Source organism: Phyllostomus discolor, chromosome 8 (genome assembly GCF_004126475.2).
Source record: "Phyllostomus discolor isolate MPI-MPIP mPhyDis1 chromosome 8, mPhyDis1.pri.v3, whole genome shotgun sequence".
NCBI lineage: Eukaryota > Metazoa > Chordata > Mammalia > Chiroptera > Phyllostomidae > Phyllostomus > Phyllostomus discolor.
Window position 1 is genome coordinate 53,418,598 of NC_040910.2, and position 21,793 is coordinate 53,440,390.

General features: G+C 39.2%; 1 protein-coding gene across 9 annotated transcripts in view; it reads left to right on the forward strand.

Moving 5' to 3' along the window:
- The first annotated feature begins 646 nt into the window (after positions 1–646).
- The window catches only part of ADAM28 (ADAM metallopeptidase domain 28), a 50,806-nt gene continuing 29,659 nt past the window's right edge, over positions 647–21,793 (forward strand). The window contains exons 1-8 of one of the 9 annotated variants that reach the window (XM_036032695.1): positions 647–833; positions 4,503–4,606; positions 10,572–10,648; positions 12,134–12,212; positions 13,353–13,429; positions 15,013–15,190; positions 18,156–18,227; positions 19,054–19,125. In XM_036032695.1, the coding sequence (XP_035888588.1) occupies positions 782–833; positions 4,503–4,606; positions 10,572–10,648; positions 12,134–12,212; positions 13,353–13,429; positions 15,013–15,190; positions 18,156–18,227; positions 19,054–19,125 (711 nt within the window). In that variant the 5' untranslated portion in view covers positions 647–781. The remainder of the gene's footprint in view (positions 834–4,502; positions 4,607–10,571; positions 10,649–12,133; positions 12,213–13,352; positions 13,430–15,012; positions 15,191–18,155; positions 18,228–19,053; positions 19,126–21,793) is intronic. The other 8 variants (XM_036032688.1, XM_036032694.1, XM_036032687.1 and 5 more) reach the window with 8 other exon arrangements.

The window sequence follows — 21,793 nt, forward strand, 5'->3', positions numbered from 1 at the left end:
TCTTTCTTTCTTTCTTCTTTCTTCTTCTTTTTTTAAATTTAATTTTAATTGTTGTTGCAGTACAATTTTCTACCTTTTACTCCCATCCCAACCCACCCACCCAGCCCTCTCCTCCTCCCTCCCATTTCCACCCACCCCTAGTTTTTATCCATGTATCCTTTATACTTGTTCCTGTAAACCCTTCCCCTGGACCATTTTCTTTATGCCTCTGGGCTTCAGTTTCCTCATATGTAGTTTGGAGACCTGAGACATGACTCAAAAAAGTTTTTGTTAGAATTAGTGACACTATATATCATGCACTTCAAATGGTATCAGGTGTGTATTTAAAGGGGGGGGCTTTCCCAATATCTCAGAACTTACAACACAGGAATTACACAATCTGAAATATGGGTTCAAAGCAGGAATGTCCTTACCTGTATCATAAAAAACACACACATTTATCAAGGTATTGAAGCTGTTACCTCATGATGGCTTGTTGGGCTATAGCAATATGTTAGAAATGCACTACTTTTGAGTGGGAAGAAGAAAAGAAAAACCATAGTTTATGGTAAAGGAATCTTTGTACCAGGAGGCAGTGAGAACTTCCACCTGCCGGTGCCATTGTTTCAGGACCACAGCTTCAAGGTTGTGCAACACCTTCGGTAAACACTTCCTGAAGCAGAGACAAGAACGAGCCTGGGAGTTTCCTTCTGTCTCACTGGACAGGTGGCAGCAGAAGACCAAGCGGTGCTGGTCTATTTGAGTGAGACGGACAGACGCCAGGCTCCTGGGGTCGCCCAGGATGTTGCAAGGCCTTTTGTTAGTGGCCACTTGCTTCCTGTCTTCAGCCTCAGGTAGGTGTTTAGCTCTTTTTAGGTTCTATGAAACACATCAGTGAGCTGCTTGCTTTTCATCTTCTCCAAATATATTTGTTTAAAAAATTTTGCTAGCTAGTTGGGCAGGTTTTAATCTGCTGCATTTTTTCTTTTGGGGGGCAGGGATGGACATTGACTGATATAAACACTCAATGTAAATAAGAGGCAAAGAGATATCCTTAATCAATATTTACATATATGATCTGAGAATATGGAAATCAAGTGGAAGATTTCATTCAGCATAACTTAAATAATGAATATGAATCTTGAGCCCAAAAGTGAAATTCATCAAAACTCGCCTTGTCATTTTTAGAGTGGCAAAGAGTCAGTGGATTTGACTCTCTGTTGCTGCATCGAAGGCTTTGGAGAGCATTTGCTATTGTTATTCAGACCGGTTGGCTGGCCCTGTCCTTTTGAGTTCACATTTTCATATTTAGTTCTTTCATTTCTGGTGATAATAAGTATGACTAATTTAGAAATAAATACTTGACCAATTTTATTTTCTAAAGCATTGCATTATTACTTGATCAAAGTAATCCAGGTCAATGTCTGTTATATTAATCTTGTCAACAACTTTTAACTTCTTAATAACTAATAAACATGAAACTAATTATCTAAGCCAAACCAAAACAACAGATTTCTTTTTATTTTCATCTAGTTTTGTTAGTCCAAACTAATCCAGTATGTGAGTTCTGTGGGAGAGAGGAAGCAGGTATTAACAACAAATTAGTAGAAACACATTGTGTTACAGCTGCAATTTGTATATTCCCTGGATGGCAGTTGTTTGTTCCACAGGCTTCAAAATAATTAGCCTGTGTAGGGAGGGAGCATCAGCGGTAAGGATGAATGAGCCAAACAGTATCAAGGTCTGCTGCATCTCTCTAACTGCCGTGTAATTTATTATATCTCAACCCACACGGGCTCGGGGGCCTTCCTGAGTTCAGAAAATGAAGGGCCATTAAGGGAAAGTCAGTCTGTTTTCTTTAGAGAATGCACTATGTTGCAAGAGTTTGGGAAGAGATAGAAATCATTCGTTTCAAACTGAAGAAAGTGAGAGGTTGCCAAAGACTTTTAAAAAAATATTCTGGTTTATTTATTGATTTATTTTGCTTGCTATTTGGAAATACTCCACCCTCAAAGAGTTGAAAATAAATTTCTTCACTGACTTATGTATTTCAACTCCACATTTGAGAGCCAGTTAGTAATTTCAGAGTCTATGAAACATTACAATTTATGTACTGACTAGAAGCATAGAGATCGGCATGTCTATCAAAGAAAACCTGTGTTGGTTGGATTGGACCATTCTTACCACTTCTCAATGGGAATGTGTGTGTGTTATTATGGCTTTGTGCTTTTATAAAAAGAATCAGTTGGGTAGGTATTATTTTATGACTTGAGGGCAGTTTAGATAATATTTCCTATCAGAATGTGTATTATGGATGAAAATAATTGTTTTCATCCAGTATTTTTAAAAGGATTACAGTGTTTGCAACATTGGTGACTATATGGCTTTGGGAGCTCCATATTAAAGGGACTAATTGCACGGACTGGACCCAGTCCACCAGCCAGCCAGCATGGGCGCCTCCTGGTGTGGGGCTTGTCGGTATCACAGAGTTACAGGAGGCTGTAGAGAACTGTGCTGATACTGTTAGTTAATTTCTGGCAGGAGTAAGTTTCTTACCTCAACATATTATTTTGAAATAATTGTGATAATTACAAAAATTTTCAGTCAGGGAAAAGACAATAATTGATTAAATGTGTTTTCCTAGGCTTTTGAAACTCAGCTATGACAATGTTTATAACTAGTGTTATTATTTTATTTTATCCAAAATTAACTGTATAGAAATAAAAGATGGCCAGTGATTATCTCTGTCATAGCAAGTGCCTGAGGGAACTTGTGATGTTCTGGAAGTGTGACTATGTGATGAGACTTATTTTATCATGAGATATTAGAACTTTATCCAAATGATCATTACCTCTTTGAAGATACTATAGAGGATTCTGTATTCATTGGTATAATGTCGAAAACTACTTGAACTGGCCAGAGAACATTTAATTTGCCCTCTCTTTTCAAATAATTAAAAACCCCAACTAAACCCAAAGTTAAGGTATTCTAATGTTGCTGCCATGACTTTAAGTGTTTTTGAAATCTCAGGCCACTGACTGGAAAGGTGTTACCTCAATTTAACACCCCATTTTTGATCCAATGGGTTTTTAGACAATTTAATCACTTTTTAAAAAATCTTTCAAAGTTAGATATAAATGGTTCTGAGTGATCAAATGAAATAAAGCTATCCTAAAATGATAAAAGAAAATTGATATCACTAGGAATTTTGAAAACTTCTGCTTTAGTTTGTAATGAAAAAAAAATTTTAATAAATATTTCTTCTTTGGAGCCTATTAGGATCATTGTACAGTCATCCAAGGGAACTAACAAAAATACTCAGTTCTACTTGTTAAAAGGTCAACCATAGTAACATAAATTTCTTCTACCATAGAAAGTAGGTTTGAGTGCTGCAGTGAACCAGGGCCACCTTTAGAGAACCTTTTAGTTTACACAGAGGGTCCGTCAGTCTTTGGATTGGGCCCTGGTTCCCGCCGCATCTGCATTCTCGTGGACCCACAGCCTCTTCAGCAGCCGGAGCGCAGGTCTGCTGACATTTCCTCCAGCTCCAGTCTGCACAGCACAGGTGCTGGGCCGAGCGTCAGCTTTAGAAAAACTGAGTTTCCCTCAAAAATAACTTCTGGATACAATGTTGAAATGAGAATCCAAGTGGCAGATAGAAGGTTAGATGAGATAAATGTTCGATTCTCTTTTGATATAATAGTAGGCTCAGAAATTTCCTTCCTGACCACTGATAGTGTTCTATTGATCTGTTTCTCACATTTTAAAAAATATTTTTACATGTTTTATGCAGGTTTGTCTGTACTGCAAAAAGCCAGCCCATTCTGTGGAGCTGGTATTGGAGCCTTTGCTTCGTTAGTGTAAAACACTGCTATTGGGAAACCCAAGGAAAATATATTAGAAACTGACACTGTGTAGTTTTGAGAGCACTTCAGCTCAATTACTCTGCCATTGACTTTTCGTAGAGGGCTCATTTGTCTCCTGCCTTCTCTGCCGGCTTCTCTCTACACTGCTTGCTCCATTCCTCTGCAGGGGATCCAAAACAATGAAGAGAAGTGGGAAAATGCAAAAGAAATATTTTCAGTAGGACCCTGGCTGGTGTGGCTCAGTGGACTGAGTGCTGGCCTGTGAACTGAAAGATCCCCGGTTCAACTCCTGGACACAAGCCGGGGTTGCAGGCCAGGTCCCCACCTGGGGGTGTGTGATGTTTCTGTCACACACTGAACTTTCTCTCCCTCTCTTTCTCCCTCCCTTCCCCTCTCTCTAAAAATAAATAAAAGTTTAAAAAATAAATATTTTCAGTGGGGGAACATTTGAAGCTATTGGTTAAAGCAAAGATTTGCAGGGAAGAGCGGACCTCTGATTTGAGGACCTCTTTGGTGCCCGGGCTTCAGTCACTCTCTGACAGGATGACTCTCTGCGTGCGGCTCCCTTCCTCAGAAGCGCACAAGGAGGGCCATTTCCAGCCAGCCTGCCATGGTTCTTCTCAGCTAAAGCTTCTCTCTTACTTCTTTTTTTTCCAGTAACTGCTCTGAAAGATTTCTCTGGAGGAAAGAAATATGAAGTGGTGTATCCCAGAAGAGTTCATCCACTACGTGAAAGAGAGGTCAAGGAACCAGACCAGCAGGTGCAGCTTTTGGTTTAGCAGAGATGAAAAAACTTGAACAACTATATTTAACATATCAATACACATACACATATACATACACATTTGTGTCCATTTTTGACCTATAATATGTTTATTAATCTTCACAAAAACGCAACATTCTGCCTCACGTTGCACATTAAGGTCCTGACAAACTGTCTAAGGTCATACAGAGAGTAAAATTTAACATTCTTATGGTAATATATACCTATACAGTTAATTTTGGATAGTTCTTATGGTAATATATATTCTGTGTATTCCCAAAGAAATTTGATGCAATTTATTGGCCATATATCTATAGACACACAGGCAAACAAAACCATCAACATTAAAACTGAAGTAGAAATAAAATGTTGTGGGTGAATGTGTGCATGCATGCATATTAAATTAAAATTAAGTACTATAATTAACCATGACATTTACCTTTGTCTTTTTGAAAAAGGCAGGCGGCTAATTCACGTTTGTATAAATCTTGCTACTTAATGAAATGACACATTCTCAGTCAAAAGAGGAAAGGGGAAAGCTACAACAATGATTCATTCAACAAGAATTTTCTAATTACCTACACCTGGAACTCCTCTGCGAGGAGCCCGGAAAATCCAGTCAAATGAGACATAAATAATACCTTGCATCCATCTATTGTAAGATGCAACTCACTGGACAATGTCCCATGCCTTTCTTCACTGAAAATTGGGAGAACAATTTGAATACATGTCCAGCATTTTTCATCAGTTATATAGTGAGTTCTTTACAACGTAAAAGTACATTTAAGGTTTGGAACAATTTATTTTGATGAAAAACCATAAAGTAGTTATTGGCACATACTATATGATTAATCAATTTGTTAAATGAGTAGATGGATGCAGTTGATTCAATAGGCTTGATATTTATTGAAAATACCTATTTATCTAGTCTACTATTCTGACAACTGGCTGTAAACTTAGGTGAAAGTGTAAGGGATCTGAACGCAGAGGGCTTGTGTCTATGTCTTAGCTTTGTTCACTCTCCCTGTGTAAATTTATGTAAACATGACTTCAAATTCTTTGTCGGAAAGTTGAGCCAATAATAGTCCTGTTTATCTTCTATGGCAAAGCAAGGATGCGGTCATTACTCCCTGTTCAAGAAGATGCTATGATGCTAGCCTCTGTAACCCAATCATGTTGTACTTCGAGGCACTTTGTACTTAATGCTATGGCTTGTTAAGCCATTTTTGTTGTCTTTCTGCTTCTCAACACAATCCTCTTTTTAGTCACCCTAGGTATTCCTAAGCCTTTCATTATAATATGCTTGCACAACTGTAGGCCCTCTCTTTTGGAGTTCTTACTACTTCAGATGCTCTCTCTGTCAGTGAAGCTCAGGCTGTCTTCCATTTCTTGGTGAAAGATAGATCCCTTTTTTTTTTTAGATTTTATTTATTTATTTTTAGAAAGGGAAGGGAGGGAGATAGAGAGAGAGAGAAACATCAATGTGCAGTTGCTGGGGATCATGGCCTGCAACCCAGGCATGTACCCTGGCTGGGAATAGAACCTGCGACACTTTGGTTCACAGCCTGCGCTCAATCCACTGAGCTACGCCAGCCAGCCTTTTCTAAAGCCCTGCTTTTACACAGTCAGAGTAATACCATTTAGTCTTGGCTTTTTTTAAATGTTGATTTTATTATAGTGGTGGTGAGTGTGTGTGTGTCTTTGTATGAGAGTGTGTATAATTTTCTCTTCTGGACTTAAACCGCTGAGGCCAATAAAAATGTGTTTCCTATGTCTTCGCCATGCCTCTGTCCCTCTTCCATCCTTGTCTCTCAGTCCCTGTCCTATAGATGTAGCAAACAAAAATACAGGATACCTACTTAAATTTGAATGCCAGATAAACAAGTTTTGCTTTTGTACTATTAATATTCTCAAATATTGTACCCAACATGCTAAAATTGCAAACTTTTTCACTGTTTATCTGACATTCTAGTTTCATTGGTGACCTGGATCTTACCTGGCAATCATACTATGTGGCTTCTGTTATCTCCCTGTGAGTGTGCAGAACTACACCAGAGACATCTCTCTACGATTCCAGCCCTTGTCCCATCTGCATAGAGAAGAACCCATGCTGCTGCATGTCTGATATTTCAGCCCTGCCCTGTCAGGGCCACTGAGTTCTGCATATCACACTTGTCTGCCGAACCTAAGCCTAGTGATGTTCTCATCTGCCACACAGCAGGCACATGCTTTCTCCTGACTTAGAATGTTCTCTTTTTGCTCAGAAACAGAGCACAACTAATAACAACACTGTCTTACAGATATAAGCCGAGGTCTTGAAAGTTATTTTTGTGATTTCTTTATTGAGACTATTCTTCTTTGTGTAAAAGAGTGATGAGCAATACTTGAAACCTCCAGAATTCATAATGCATGTGACCAAGGGGATCTCTGTATCCCAGTGGTGCTGCCTGGCCCTCCATCTAGATTAATCATGTTTCAAGGCCTCCTGGACCCTCGTACTTTTCATTAGACAGTTGTGCCCTGCCCTGGACGGGAGACCCGGGCACCAGGGTCACCTGTCCGTGGTGACACAGGCATGGCTCCATTTTTCTAACTTCAACACAACTGGCCATGACTTACAATTTGTTCTGGAATGAAATAATCTTTTGACAAGCTTTTTGGAGGGCCCACTAAACACCAGGATAGAACCTTGAATGTTTTATTCATGATTGCAGATTATATTCTTGATTGTATTTAAATGTATGGCATAGGGAAACTAAACAAGGATTTGAGTAAATGAGCAAATGAATAAGTAGAGAAATGGACAAACGAATGAAGGAGTATAACTGGAGTGCATTTCCCATAGAGCTGCACAAACATGTACTCAACAAATAATTAATCAAGTTCCTTGACATTGGGAACTTACCTACTAAAGGTAGTCACTATTCTTCCTAGAATTCAGCCTCTAGCTCACACACGTCCTTAGAGGCCAAAATCATCTTGCTTTTGGCTCATTCCATAAAATAGAATGTGGCAGCATAATGCTTCCCCTTTTTTAGGAACAATTTCAGGCCTTAGCTAGGGCTACCAGGGTTTGTGGAAGTCTTGGATTCTCTGTATATTATGGCAAGACTTGAATTAAGATCCTCCTTGGGGGTTTCCTTTGCTATTTCCTGTGTGCCTGTGGGCAGCATCCTGACTTTATAGATCTGCTCCCATTCAGGGCCATGCATGACCAGGGACTTCCTAGTTTACTCCCTTAACCTTGCCCAAGGCATTGCTTTCTGGAGAAAATTTGCATATATTTACACCCCTGTGACCAGCTAAACTAAGGCAATAAACTCCACATCATTTCCTTCTGGTGGATGTTCTATAAACCAAGGCGCATTTTTCCTCACCTAACTCCTAGTTCAGAACCCAGATAGGACACAGGCTGGGCACACTTCTTACGAGCAGGCATTGCCCTTCACCTTGGATCATACTTGGAAGCACAGTCATGCCCTCCCCCAGGGCACCCCGCTTCATAGAAACTCTGGTTTTCTTTGCTGCTGTTTCCTCTCATCTATAATCTCTGTTCTAGTGTTGGCCAAACCTCCCACTCCAAAAGTGATGTCTATTTTCTAAATCAGCCTCCAGGTAATATTTTTAGGTGAGGATCCACTAAAACTCCATTGCTAATAGAAACAGATATCTGGAAGACTTTTCTGTTTAGAAGTTCATCTTATATCCCCCCAGTATTTTCATTCTATCTAGTCTTTCTTAAACCTGGGTAATAAGTGATTATAGTGATTCCTTGTGAATTTTGTTTTTCACCCTCACGGTTTATTTTGGACTTGCTGTTATTCATGAAAATGAACTAATTTATAGCAGCCTCAGTCTATCTAGGCCCACACTGTAGGATATTTATGGTCATGGACTTTTGACCCCAGCAAGGACACCAATAATTGATAATTACAAGGAAATAGGGGTCAACACAGCTGACCTTGGAGATGGCAAACCTCTGTGTGGTACCCCTGACCTGATGAGTCTAATGCACTAGCGGGTGTCCCTCAATGAGCTCGGGTACTGTTCTGGCCAGGAGAGGGATGGCAGAAGAGAAGCTGGGCATCGGGTGCAGCCTCGGGTGGTTTTCAGTCGTGTTATCTGCCGTATGTAGATATCTTTAACAACAATGACCTGGCACTTCCCAGTGAATGTTTAGATGTTGGGTGTAATCAGGCTAATAACCCAGTTTTAAAGAACAAAGCCAAGACTCAGTACCCAATAAGATCTTCTGCATAGTCTTCTATAGCTTCTTCTATGTATAAGAGGTCTGCCCAGAAAAAGTCCAGCCATTGTTAATATAAAAAGAATGGTTTGTGTGACATTGATGTAACCTGGCAGCTAAGGAGAAGGGACTGGAACACATATGCATGAACAATGACAACTTCACTGTGCTAGTCAGTGGGGGCGGTAGACACCATTGAATGAGCATGTGTACTGTGTGGTTGTTGCATTCAGAATGACTGAGTGAGTAGATTCAAAATTTGAATCTGCATCAAATTTTTTATTAAGCTTGAACATTCCTCCATGAAAACTATTTAGATGCTTCAGAAGGTTTTCAGGGATGATGCAATGAGGGCAGCTCAAATAAAAGTGTGGTACAAATGCTTCAGAAAATGATTGAGAGTCTGTTTAAAGTGATCCACATTCTGGAAGGTCTGCAATGAGCAGAACACCTGAGAATGTTGAATGTGTACAGGCTGCAATCAACAAAAATCGTTGACTGACAGTGCAAGAACTAGAAGCTGACCTGGGGATTTTGAAAACTACTGTGTTCGAGATTTTGACTCATAATCTTGGCATGAAACATATGGTGGCAAAATTGTTCTGCAGCTTCTGCTACCAGAGCAGAAAGAACATCATGCTGAAGTTGCTGATGACTTGATTCAAACCACTACCAATGAACCAGATGTCCCCAAGAAGATCATAACTGCAGATGAATCATGGGTCTACGGCTATGATCTGGAAATGAAGGCCCAGTCGTCCCAATGGATGTCACCTGGTTCTCTATGCCTGAAGAAGGTGCTGCAAAGTTGCAGCAAGATCAAGACCATGTTAACTCTGCTTTTTAATTGGGAAGGTGCCTACTTTGAAGGGGGCTGAAGCATCATTGTCCTATGTAAAATGTTTCTTGTATCTTGTATTGCCTTCAATAAATGTCACTATTTCTCATAGTAAATGGCTGGCTGCTTTCTGGACAGAACTCTTACAATTCTAAGCTTAAACTAGTTCTCCTATTTCACATGGTTTACTTGAGGAGATATTTTTTTCTTTATTCCTGATGACTTCTTCCTGCCTTAAGGTATATATTCCTGTTATTTTGCTCATATTCTGACCTCCACTGAGTCTGAAGAAGGTCTCACACTAAAAATCACCAGGGAGAGACTTAGAGGTCTTTGGGTCTACGTGTGTACCATTTCTTCTTCTCAAATACCTTCCTCACCCTCCTTCACCTGGCTAATTCCTATCTCAGCTTATACATTCCTTCCCCAGGAAAGCCATTCCTTCCTTTAGGATATTAGACATCCTACATTGCTTCCATCTTTATATTATTCATCATACAATGTAACTTATTTTTATTGTCTGTCTTTTTACTTGATAATATGCTTTATAGAAGCAGATACCATTTTTTGTTACTTCGAGTTAAATTTCCAGAACCAAACCATAACTTGCAAATAACTAGCACCCAAATAATATTCGTAAAATGCATAGATAGATAAATGAATGGATAGATGGGTAGATGGATGGATATACAGGTCTCAGAGATAATTTATCTATTTAGTTTTATTTGTTAAAAGAGGAAGCAACAGACATTTAGCATTAAACAGACTACTGTTGATGAAAAACAGGCATTGCTTACTAATGATTAAACAGATAGGCCTAGCAACATGAATATTTGTGTGTGTTTTTAATTACCAGCAAATGTTTGTGCATTTTTGCAGGAAAAATTTGAAACTGAATTGAAATATGAAATGACAGTTAATGGAAAAATAGCAGTGCTTTATTTGAAAAAATCCAAGTAAGTGTCTTTCCTTCTGATATAATCCTCACCAACAGCAAGTCAGCAAGTGGGAAGTGTGGTAATGGAGTCTGCTGTTCCTTATGGTTCACAGAAACCTCATAGACCTCGTAGCCCGCTTTGGCTCTCAACTGGCCCAATAATATTTATTCCTACTGAAGTCGTAGAAACACACTGGGTAAAACAACAGTTTACAAGTATTTTGATACTTCTAATAAAATGATGAATGAGGTGCAAGCAGACATACATTTTATCAAACTCTATAAAATAGCTATAGATTTTTAACCGTTCCCCTATATTATTTCACTTTATTATTCTAGTACTGAAAGATTAAATTTTAAAACAATTTGCAAGCATTTTTATTGGGGAAAAATACTAAGACATATAAATTAAATAAACTCTGGGGCCAAAGTAGCAGTCCGTGGCGAAGCCAACTTGGGCTGGCCGGACTCCAGAGCCGATGCGCCTTCCGCCCAGCTGCCCACTGACCTGGCCATCCCTCTCGCACATTATGTTGGGCTCTCACTCCTTCACACTCTTCTTTGTCCTGTTCATCAAAAGTCCACATTCTTTTTCAAGTTTCACAGCCTTAACTCTCACCCAGATATGGATCATCCTCCATCTACACTGTTTCAAAAATAGTTTTTCCTAACCTGTGCTTTCAAGCTCTTTGAGTCCCTCAGTTGTTCTATGTAGGACAGCAAGATAGACAAACATACTATCACCTCCTGCAAAAAATCACAACTGATTGGAGTTCAAAAATAGTGTGGTGTAATGGAAGTAATACAGGCTTGGGGTTAAGGCAGACCTAAATATAATGTTATGCCACTTGAATTATTTAATCTCATTTGAAAAATAAATAGAATAATGTTTACCTTCTAGGATGGTTGAAAAGATTATATCAGATGACTCCTGTAACAGGTCCTAACCCAGTGAGCAGTATGGGTACAGCATTTGATACATATAAGTTACTTCCTTTTCTCTTTGCCCTACCTCTTTTACAAATATATTCAGACTCCTATTTTCTAGAGGGTGACTGAAAGAATTTTAAGAAGCTTGGCAGAATTATGGAAGGGCCCTAACTACCAAATGCAAGTTAATTTTCAATAAACTTTAATAGTCACTGGTAACTAAAAGGGCTAGGTGGAAACACAGTTCTCTTAGACTGGTGAGGAGCATTGCTCTTTTCAGACATTTTTTTACCCACTATCCCCTTCTCAGTTGCTTTTCTTCCTCAAATCTCTCCTCAGATCAGCATGCACAGTCTGGTGAGCAAGCAGACACTGTCCCATACTGCTCATGAAGGTCCCTGCCCCTCTCGCTCTCTCTGTCTTAAGTGTCCCTTTCATGCTGGGACATGTCCTCAGGGGTTCGGAGGAGTTCAGGAGTTAAAACTTGACTGCTCACTGGTGAAAGTGCTCCCTTTGATCACTGAACTTTGCAATCAGCATGAGTAATCATGACTTTCTTTTGCTTTTTCTCTAGGAACATCCGTGCACCAGGCTACACGGAAACACACTATAATTCCTTTGGAAAGGAGGTCACCGCCAGCCCACAGATCATGGTAAAATAGAGTGTCCCAGACTGAATGTTAATTGGGGTTTGACCCACACATCCAAATGCAATGTCATTGCCAAGCAAATAAGGAAAGAGAAGCAGGATTTATGGCATTAGTGCTTTATTTAGTAGTCATTTCTTAATTGACCCTCCATCATTTGGAGAGTCTGACAAAAACAAAGTCACTCCTTGACAACCATGGTAACAGTTTCCAGCCTCAAAGTTGTCCCTACAGGAGAGTGGACAGAAGGAGCTTCTTATTTTCATTAGAAAATGGAAGAATCACATACCTCTGGTGTTCCTAGTTAATGCCTGTCACCTCTCTAGATCATGTAATCTCTCCAACTCAAGATCATTTCCTCAATGGTAGAATTGTAAAATTCTGTATTTTCTTTAAACAATTTCCACTCTTCATTCTCATTCAGAGAAGATGACTCAGTGTGAAGTAACATGAAGGTGTTTTAACATTGCCACCTTTTCAGAGGCCTGCTTTCTATTGGAAAGCCTTCACACAGTCTCTTCCATAAAATTCTACAGTCACACATGGGTGTACATGGGCTGATACCTCATCTCTCCAAAAGTAGAAGGGTTTACTTGACAGAAGAACATACATGTGAAAAAGGGCTAGGGTTGGGCATTTTGCTCCAAATGGAGGCAGGGGATGCAATACTAATCCACTTTGGTGAAACTGCTGGGATAAATAAAGAAATATTAACACAATCTGAATAACACACTCTTTGGAAATAGCTCACAGTTGTTAGAAAAAAATAATGAGCAATCAGTCGAGGAAAAGAATGAATGTCTGATGCTTGGGGTGCTCAGGTAAAATGGTGCATAAACATACGTCTGGAAGTTGGTTTCTTCCAGACTGTATTTACCCTCTTGTCCTTTCTCTGCAGCACCAGCATTCACTCCAACATTTAGTTAACACTTTGTAGACATTTGAGATCATTAACTAAATAGTAAAGATTTTAACCATAAAAAAACTTTTAAAATGCTTTCAATATCTCTACATTGACTGTTATTCAGCATAAAATGATTTAAAACCATTATAGATCCTATTTTGAGATTTTAAGTTTAACTTTAGCAGTGGGTCGAAAACACATGCACACTCTCCCTTATAAAACCCCTTTCCTCTTTTCTTGAGGACGACTGTTATTACCAAGGGCACATCATTAATGCAAACTTTTCTGAAGCTAGCATCAGCACGTGTAGGGGTCTCAGGTAAGACTTCATTGTGGTTTGTGTGTGTCTTTGATGGTGTGTGTTTAATAAAACTAAAGAATATCAGATAGACTTAATCATACCTAGATGAATGTGAATTCTAAGGGCTAAAAATTTTGAGGTTTGAAGGAAACATGGCTCCTGTTGATAACAGTTTATAAATGACAAACCAGAACTGCTTTCTGAATTGCTTTTGTTTGATTGTTTGCTTGTTTTCAAAATAGAGGTTTTGAGTCTGTGTTTTAAAGTCAGAACCTTTGGAATGGGAGCCCTTTTTCACCTTCTCTCTTCACTCTACAGCCTCCAGGTTGACCTACCCATGCCTGTCATAGCCATTTTTTCTCTGTGTTAAGGGTTCCCTGTGTATCTGCCAACAGCAGGATATACAGACTTCTGGTGCCCAGACTTGATTATCTCATTTTCCCTTTCATATCTCCATATCTCTTCCATATCTGGATATCTCAATGAAATCTCAATCAAGCTAATGATTTTCTCCAAAATCTGGAATTTTTCCAGTGTTCCTTATCTCAGTGAATTGTATAATCAACCCAGCCACTTGCCCAATCCAGAAACCTGAGTTCTTGATGACTTATTGCCCCTCAACTACCCATTATCAAGCCCTATTGCTTATATGCTCCAAATAGTTTCTGAGATTATTCACTACATTCTCTCTCTACTGCCACATCCCCATCCAAACAACTGTGACCTTTATGCAGACATTGCACTAAACCACCTACTTTATCTCTCCACATCCCCTCTTATATGAGAATTCTATGTATACTTAGTCTAGTTGCCTGTCATACATTCTTTTGCTTTTTCTTCTTAGGAATTATCTGCTTTCATTACATATATTAGATATCTGTCATATGATTATGTACTTGTGAATCAGATGTAATTGTTTCATCTACATCTGTCTTCATTATTTGAATATAAGCTCTAAGAGAAGAGAAACCATGACTCTCCCATCTGTCTTTAGTCTAATGCTTAATGAATGATGTGTGGCTATTAAATTTTGGTTGAATGAAATGTAGCTTTGGGCTTCAGCAGAGAGAATTAAGATGAAATTGGTATTTTTCACTGCTTACATGCTTTACCTATTATATCCTTCCATTTTTATAACCATCATATTGTAGGTATTGTTATTCTCATTTTATGGATGGAAAAACTGAAGCTATGTGAGATTAAGTAATTTCCCATAGTATCACTGCTAATAAGTGATAGAGCCAGAGTTTTAATTCTTGTTTATAAGACCCCAAAATCTCTTTCATTTTCAGTATACCTTGAGGGCAGTCAAGGAAAGGGAATTGGAAGAGCACTGGACCAAGAGTCAGGAAATTTCATTCTAGTGCAAGCTCTGACCTAGGTTAGCTATAAGATTGCAGTAGTCACTTGTTCCCAAAAGGCTCCATTTCCTCACAGAGAAAACAGTTTAGCTCTTCTCTGTGGGGATCTTCAGCTGTAATGCTGCATTGTGTTCTGCAGCCATGAGCTTGGAATGTTTTTGCCATGTTAACATTCTGGAGTCTGTCAAATATAGCACTCAGATGCAGGAATAAAGAAACCTGGATTCTCGTGTTTTTCAGGGGCTACTTCAGTCAGGGAGAAGAAAGGTACTTCATTAAACCTTTAAGTCCCACAAATTGGGATGAACAGGAACATGCACTCTTCATGCACGATCCCGAAGCAAAGAAGACTGATGCCACCTGCGGGGCAGATGACTTGCTATGGGCACATGGGGCCCCACCTGCCACCAGTCTGGTTGTATGCATACCTTTCTTTTTTATGTGGAATGGTCTTGTGTATCCTGTCCTGTCTGTCCTGAGTTCCAGTCTTAGCAACTGCACTTTACTGAAATTTTGCAGTCATTGTTGAAACTAGTAGGTTAGGGAGACATTAAAACCTTGTTGTACATTGCCTTAATACATATTTATGGTTCAACTACTATGAACAACAATGTGCTAGGGCTAAAAGGAATGTAAGGCTTGCCCTCTAGGGCAGGTAACTTTCACAATACTGCCACATACGATGGTGTCAAGTATTGTTATTACTTTGAGGTAAAATATCCTACAGTCTTTATGAATGAACTCATTCAACAAACCTTTCTTCTAGTACTGCCATAAGCACTGGGGATGTAGCAGCAAACAAAATAAATATAGGATCTTATAGGATCTGCCCACAGGAACTTAGAATGTGCTTTCATTTATGGAATTCAGCTTCCAGTCACAGAAGAGTAATCTCTTATAAATGTTTGTAAACATTTGTCCATAAATGAATGTCTATAAACACTGGACAGAATTGGTTTGAATAAAATAAAATTGTTGTTGGGTTCAACTGGCTGGGTGTTTAAATGCTACCAGCCAGAAGAACCACTGTTAGCTATATGAGTGTTGACTTCCTGCTTTAGCTGGTATAGACTTCATCTCTGTCTCAATCCTTTGCTAACCATGTGCAAATAACCATGCTTCCATGACATCATTTTGTTTGTTTGTTTGTTTTGTGTTTTGTGGTTTTCTCCTGTCTCATTGGTGCTGTGCCTTCTCAGTTCTCCACTGGTTGACCACGAAATATTAGAGGCTCCTCATAAAACTCAATCCTGGGTCTGTCGCATTCTTTACTTTATCTATACATTCCTTCTAGGTAATCTTATCCTTCCATGTATTATTTAAACAGGAGCTCTGCACTAATCTCTATCAAATATATACCTCCAGCCTTGGACTCTCCTTTGAAGGCCAGAATGTTAATAATTAACTGTCTACTTCATGTATCCAATGGAATGTCTACTATCAGAAACCTAGTGTGGTCAAAACAGAACTACTGATTTCCGAGCCCCCAACGAAACCTGCTTCTCTCTTGTTCTCCCCTGTTTCAGTACCCCCATTCATCATGTGCTCAGGCCCAAATCCAGAAACCAGCCTTGATTCCTGCTTTGCTCACCCCTCTTCATATGGTATCCAGCAGCCAGTGCCTCCACATCGTCCAGGTCTTTCACTTTGTTCCCTCTTCCCAACTGCCACATGGCACCACCCCTATCACTATACCCACCGCAATGTCCTCCACCCGACTTCCCACTCACACTCCAGCCTCAGTAGAATCCACCTCCACACAACGGTTGGAGTGATTGCTTGATTCTAAATCACAACGTCACTTTTCAGTTTAAAACCCTGTAATGGCTCCTCATTGCATTTAGTATAAAACTGAAACAAACAAACAAACAAAAACAACAGAAAGTCTTGACCCTGAGTTACAGACCCCTGTATGACTAGGACCTCAACTACCTCTCCAATCTTCCCCATCTCATACTCACCATCCATCAGTGACTGCCCTGCTCTGACAGACACAAACTCTCGCTGCACTTTACGCATGCCAACATCAATTTACCTTGGAGTCTTTTTTGTGCATTTTTTCTTCGCTGGAATTATCTTTCAATTTATCTTCCTCTGACCTTCCTCATTTTCATTAATATGTCAGCTTCAGAGCCAACACTTTAGAGCTTTTTCTAACCATCTATTCTGAAATGACTACCTTGTCACACAATCTCATACCATGTTGTTTAACCCTCCACACAGCACTCATGCCTGCTGGCCAGCTCTGTGCTTGTTTGTCTATTATGAACTCCCTAAGCACACCAAGCAGGTCTGTTTCACTGCTGTATCTGCAGCGCCCAGAGCCTTGTTGGTGCACAGTAAGTGCAAATACATATATTGCTCCTGTGGAAGGTGGGAGGTAAGTCTATATCTCCTTAGAGAATACCTAAAAGTCTATCTTCTGTAACCTGTTCTTTTAATGGTTCCTGTTAACAGCTTATTTACCTCATAAAAGGCAAGTACTTATAGAAAAGCAACATAATAAACTTTGATGATTTATTTTTTTATTTTTTAAAGATTTTATTTATTTATTTTTAGGGAGGGGAAGGGAAGGAGAAAGAGAGAGAGAGAGAAGCATCAATGTGTGGTTGCTTCTCATGTGGCTCCCACTGGGGACCTGGCCAGCAACCCAGGCATGTACCCTGACTGGGACTCAAACCTGTGATGCTTTGGTTCACAGCCCACGCTCAATCCACCGAGCTATGCCAGCCAGGGCATGATGATTTATTATTTAGTACAAATAATGTCTGCTATTTTTCAATGGGCCAATCCACTATAGAACATGTTATTTTGTTGTTACTGTTCTGTTTTATTTTATTTTATTTTGTGTTGTGGAGAGGAAGGCAAAATACAGGGAAGCTTGACATGTGGGAAAGAGACCCAGCTCTTCTGAAGAGAAGAGCAGACTGGGCGCTGTGGTGACTTTGGGCGTTGCCCATCAGTCACTGGTAAGGAGGGAATGCCCCTGGACCAGGCATAAAAGGACACTAAACAGCAACTAGAACAACGCTAGGAGGACACTGAAGTCAGTTTGTTTCATAGCAGGACACTACAGCAAGTGCGCGGTTCAAACACATCTGAAGACTTTGGTTTTAATTCAAGCACTCCTCTTTATTAGTTGTGTAATCACTTAAATTCTTTGGTAAAATAAAAGGGTCAGGCTAGACTATCACTTCTAGCTCTGACATTCTGAGCCTTGTCTACAGATGATTCTGGCTGATTAATTAGAATTAAAATAGTAATCCTGTCATCCTTTATTCCTAGATAATAACCAGTCTCCTACAAAATCACACATTTCTAATAAAAGAACAACTCTTGCAGAGAAAGAATTGTCTTAGTAATTTTTTTAATATTTATTACAGAAATTAAATGATCGGAAGGTTCAAGAACAAAAGAAATACGTAGAATATTATTTGGTACTGGACAATGGTGAGGTAAAGTACACCAGATAAATATATCTTTTATAACCTCTTTCTACCTAAATTATTATATGAGATATTAACTATATGGGTTGGTTTTAAAACATCATGACTATGAGCTATTCTTTTTTATAAATTGTTCTGAACATATGACATTTGACCTAAATTAGACTGGCATGATTTCTTCTTTTCAGGAATGGACACAATCTGACACAGATACACTGAATTTTTTGCTGTCTTTAGAACTCCAAACTTAGTTTCAATTAAATTTCTTTGTAATTTTGATTTCTGTTAACTCAGAAAATCATTGGTAAATTAGATTATGCTTATAAGGGAGCATTAAATATAAAAGACTAATGAATGGAATCTTTTAAAAAAGCACTTTTTGGTAGTTTCCATTGTTTTTCTTCTTCATGAGAATGCATTTTCATGTATTGAATGTTCTAAACCTGAGAATATGATTAAGTTAATTAGTTCAGGCCCAAAAGTTTGACTTCACTTATACTACATTTATTTACTGTTCATATTTTTCTAATGAATAAGCTATTCCTTTTGCTGATTCTGTCCACTTTAGGAAATTATGTTATCTAACTGAAATGAATTTATAATAATTCTTTCACACTGTACACTGAGCTAGTGCTTTAGGGGACAAAACACCATCTTAACTCCTAGAGCACTTGAATTTAGAGAAATAAGGAAGCACTTGTTTCTAACCTCTGACTTGTATAACTGATCGTGAGTGACAACCACTGATAAGTAAAATAAACTGAAGATGCCTTTTTCACCTTCCTATTATGTTCCTTTCCATCAATGCCCGTTTTTTGTCTTGGTTGTCTTTTAGTTTAACAAGTACAATCGAGATCCAGAGGAAATAAGAAACAGGGTGTTCGAGATGGTCAATTACATCAATATGGTATGATATATTTTATTAAATGTGATTTTAACAATTTGCTAAACAGTGTCATTAGATATTGCTAGGAATACCTATGAAGCAGGGACAGAAAGTCAATAGTCTTAAGACTAATACTGCTGAATGGCTCTTGAAAAGTGACCACAACTTTTACTAAATAATGAAATATTATCATTATGTGACAGATATATTTCTCACCTACATATCACACTATTCACAGCTCATGAAGATATAAACAGTGTTTGCATGGTTTATGTTTTTCCAAAGCACAGTAAGAAAATGCTGACAAACAAATCTCAATGGAAAGCCAGTCTAAGGAAGAAAATAGAAGAGCAAACAAAATAATGGAAGCTGTGGCAGAGTAGCATCTCTCGATACCTTGTATCATTTAGTAATCAAGCAATGCTAAGGAATTATACTCTGCGAAACAAAGTAACTTGTCTAAAATTACAAAGTTAGAAAAAGGTAGAGGTAAAATTTGAACTCAGATTTTAAGCCCATTTTGACTACACAATTGCTGATTCTGTCCTTTAAACATGATTTTATCACCCAATTTTCAAAATCTTTAAAAAAACCTATTTCTATATCCCTTCTATTTAAATCTTAATGTTCAGTTTCCTGTTAGTTGAACATATAGTTAGCCTGCTTATATGAAATGGATAGGTCACTTTGTGGTGTCCTGAAAGTCATCTAAGGAAGTGGTCCCCAATCTTTTTTGGCACCAGGGACTTTTTCCATTAACTGGGGTGGCGAGTATGGTTTATAACCTGCCACCAGATGCAACTGAATTGTCACTTGCTTCTCACTGATAAGGTTTTGATATGCATCTACAAGCAATTAATTTATTATGGTCTCTGTGCCATCAAACCTCACTATTAATGATAATCTGTATTTTCAGCCATTACCCAGCACTAGCATCACTGCCTCAGCTCCTTCTCAGATCATCAGGCATTAGATTCTCATAAGGAGAGTGCAATCTGGATCCCTTGCATGTTCAGTTCACAGTAGGGTCATGTTTCTGTGAGAATCTAATGCCTGCCCATCTGACAGGGGGCAGAGCTCAGACAGTAATGCAAGAGATGAGGAGCAGCTATAAATACAGATGAAGCTTCGCTTGCTCACCAGCTGTTCACCTCCTGCTGTGTGGCCAGTTCCTACCAGACTACACTGCTATGGATCCGTGGCCCGGGGGCTGGGGATGCCTGATTTAAGGATAGAAAGAAAATGAAAGTGGATTCAATGACCGGGATCAAATCTCAGCTTCTCACCACAAGGATCATGGTGACTCCTCTTAAGGAAACTCAAGAACTGGTCATATTTATTGAGCATCTACTTTGTGCCAGGGACTCTTAGAAATTACATAAGTAAAGTGGGGGACAAAACTGGTGAATATCCTTTTCTTCAAGGAGTTTACATTTCTGTTCAAGGAGACAAGCATAAACAAGTTAAATGAAGAGTATGCAGGATGGTGATAATTGTTATAAAGAAAAATAAAGTGAGAGAGAGAGAGAGATTGGTTCATCTTGGATACTAAGTTAATCAAGGAAGGACTCTCCAATAAGGTGACATTTGAGTAGAGACTTGAAGGAAGGCATGGGAGGCATGCAAAGCAGAACAAAGGACCTGAGGGCTGAATCTGGAATGTCTTGTTTAAGAACCAATGGAAAGGCCATTGTGGCTGCAATGTAGTAGGCCAGGGCCAGGGTGGGAGGAAATGAAATCGGACAGGTGACAGTGACCAAAACCTGAATGTCCTAGTAGACCTGTGTAAGGACTTGGTTATTCTTCACGAGTGAGGACATTGGAGACCCTGAATACCCGCATATTCAGGTGGGTATTCTTAAAAGCTTATCTTGGCCATTGTGTTCAAAATACACTGAAGGGAAGCAAAGGCAGAAACAAGATGAGACAGGAGAGTTGTGCCATAATTCAGGCAAAAGAAGATGGTGGTTTAGGAAAAAGCAGTGATAGTGGACTTATTGAGACTAGCTGATTGCGAGGTAGTCAACAGGGCTTGTGAGCTGTGTGGGAGATAAGAATGAGAGAGAGGGAGAGGGAGAGGGAGAGAGAGAGAGAGAGGGAGAGAGAGAGAGAAGTCAAATGATACCAAGTGCTTTGACTTGAAGAATGGGGAGTGGGGAAAATGGTAGGGGCTAGTGACTCAGGGGATAGGGTAGGGTTTTCATTTTGGACACATTAACATTGAGATACCTTTTTGTATAGAGTTCCTGGTAGAAGGACTAGAAACATAAGATTGGAGTTTAGGGGCAAGGCCTGGGTGGAGATATAAATCTATAAGTCTTCAGTGCATATAGAAGGCAGAAGGCATAGGTCAGAAGGCATAGGTCAGAAAGCTGTAGCCTGTGTGCCAAATCCAGGCTGCACTTTTTTCACAAAATAAAGTGTTATGGAAACACAGCCACCTTCATTTGTTCCCACATTGTCTGTGGTTGCTTTCCTGATACAATGCCAGAGGTGGTAAGTAGTTGCGACCCAGACAACATGGCCTCAAAGCTTAAGGTATTTTCTATCTGGACCTTTACAGAAAAAGTTTTCCCACACTGGTACAAGCTCACCAAGGGAGTGGGTGTAGTTAAGTAGAAGAATGGCCCCAAGACAGATCCTTGAAGCACCACTTGGCAAAGAGATCAGAGTGGAAGAAAAACTGATA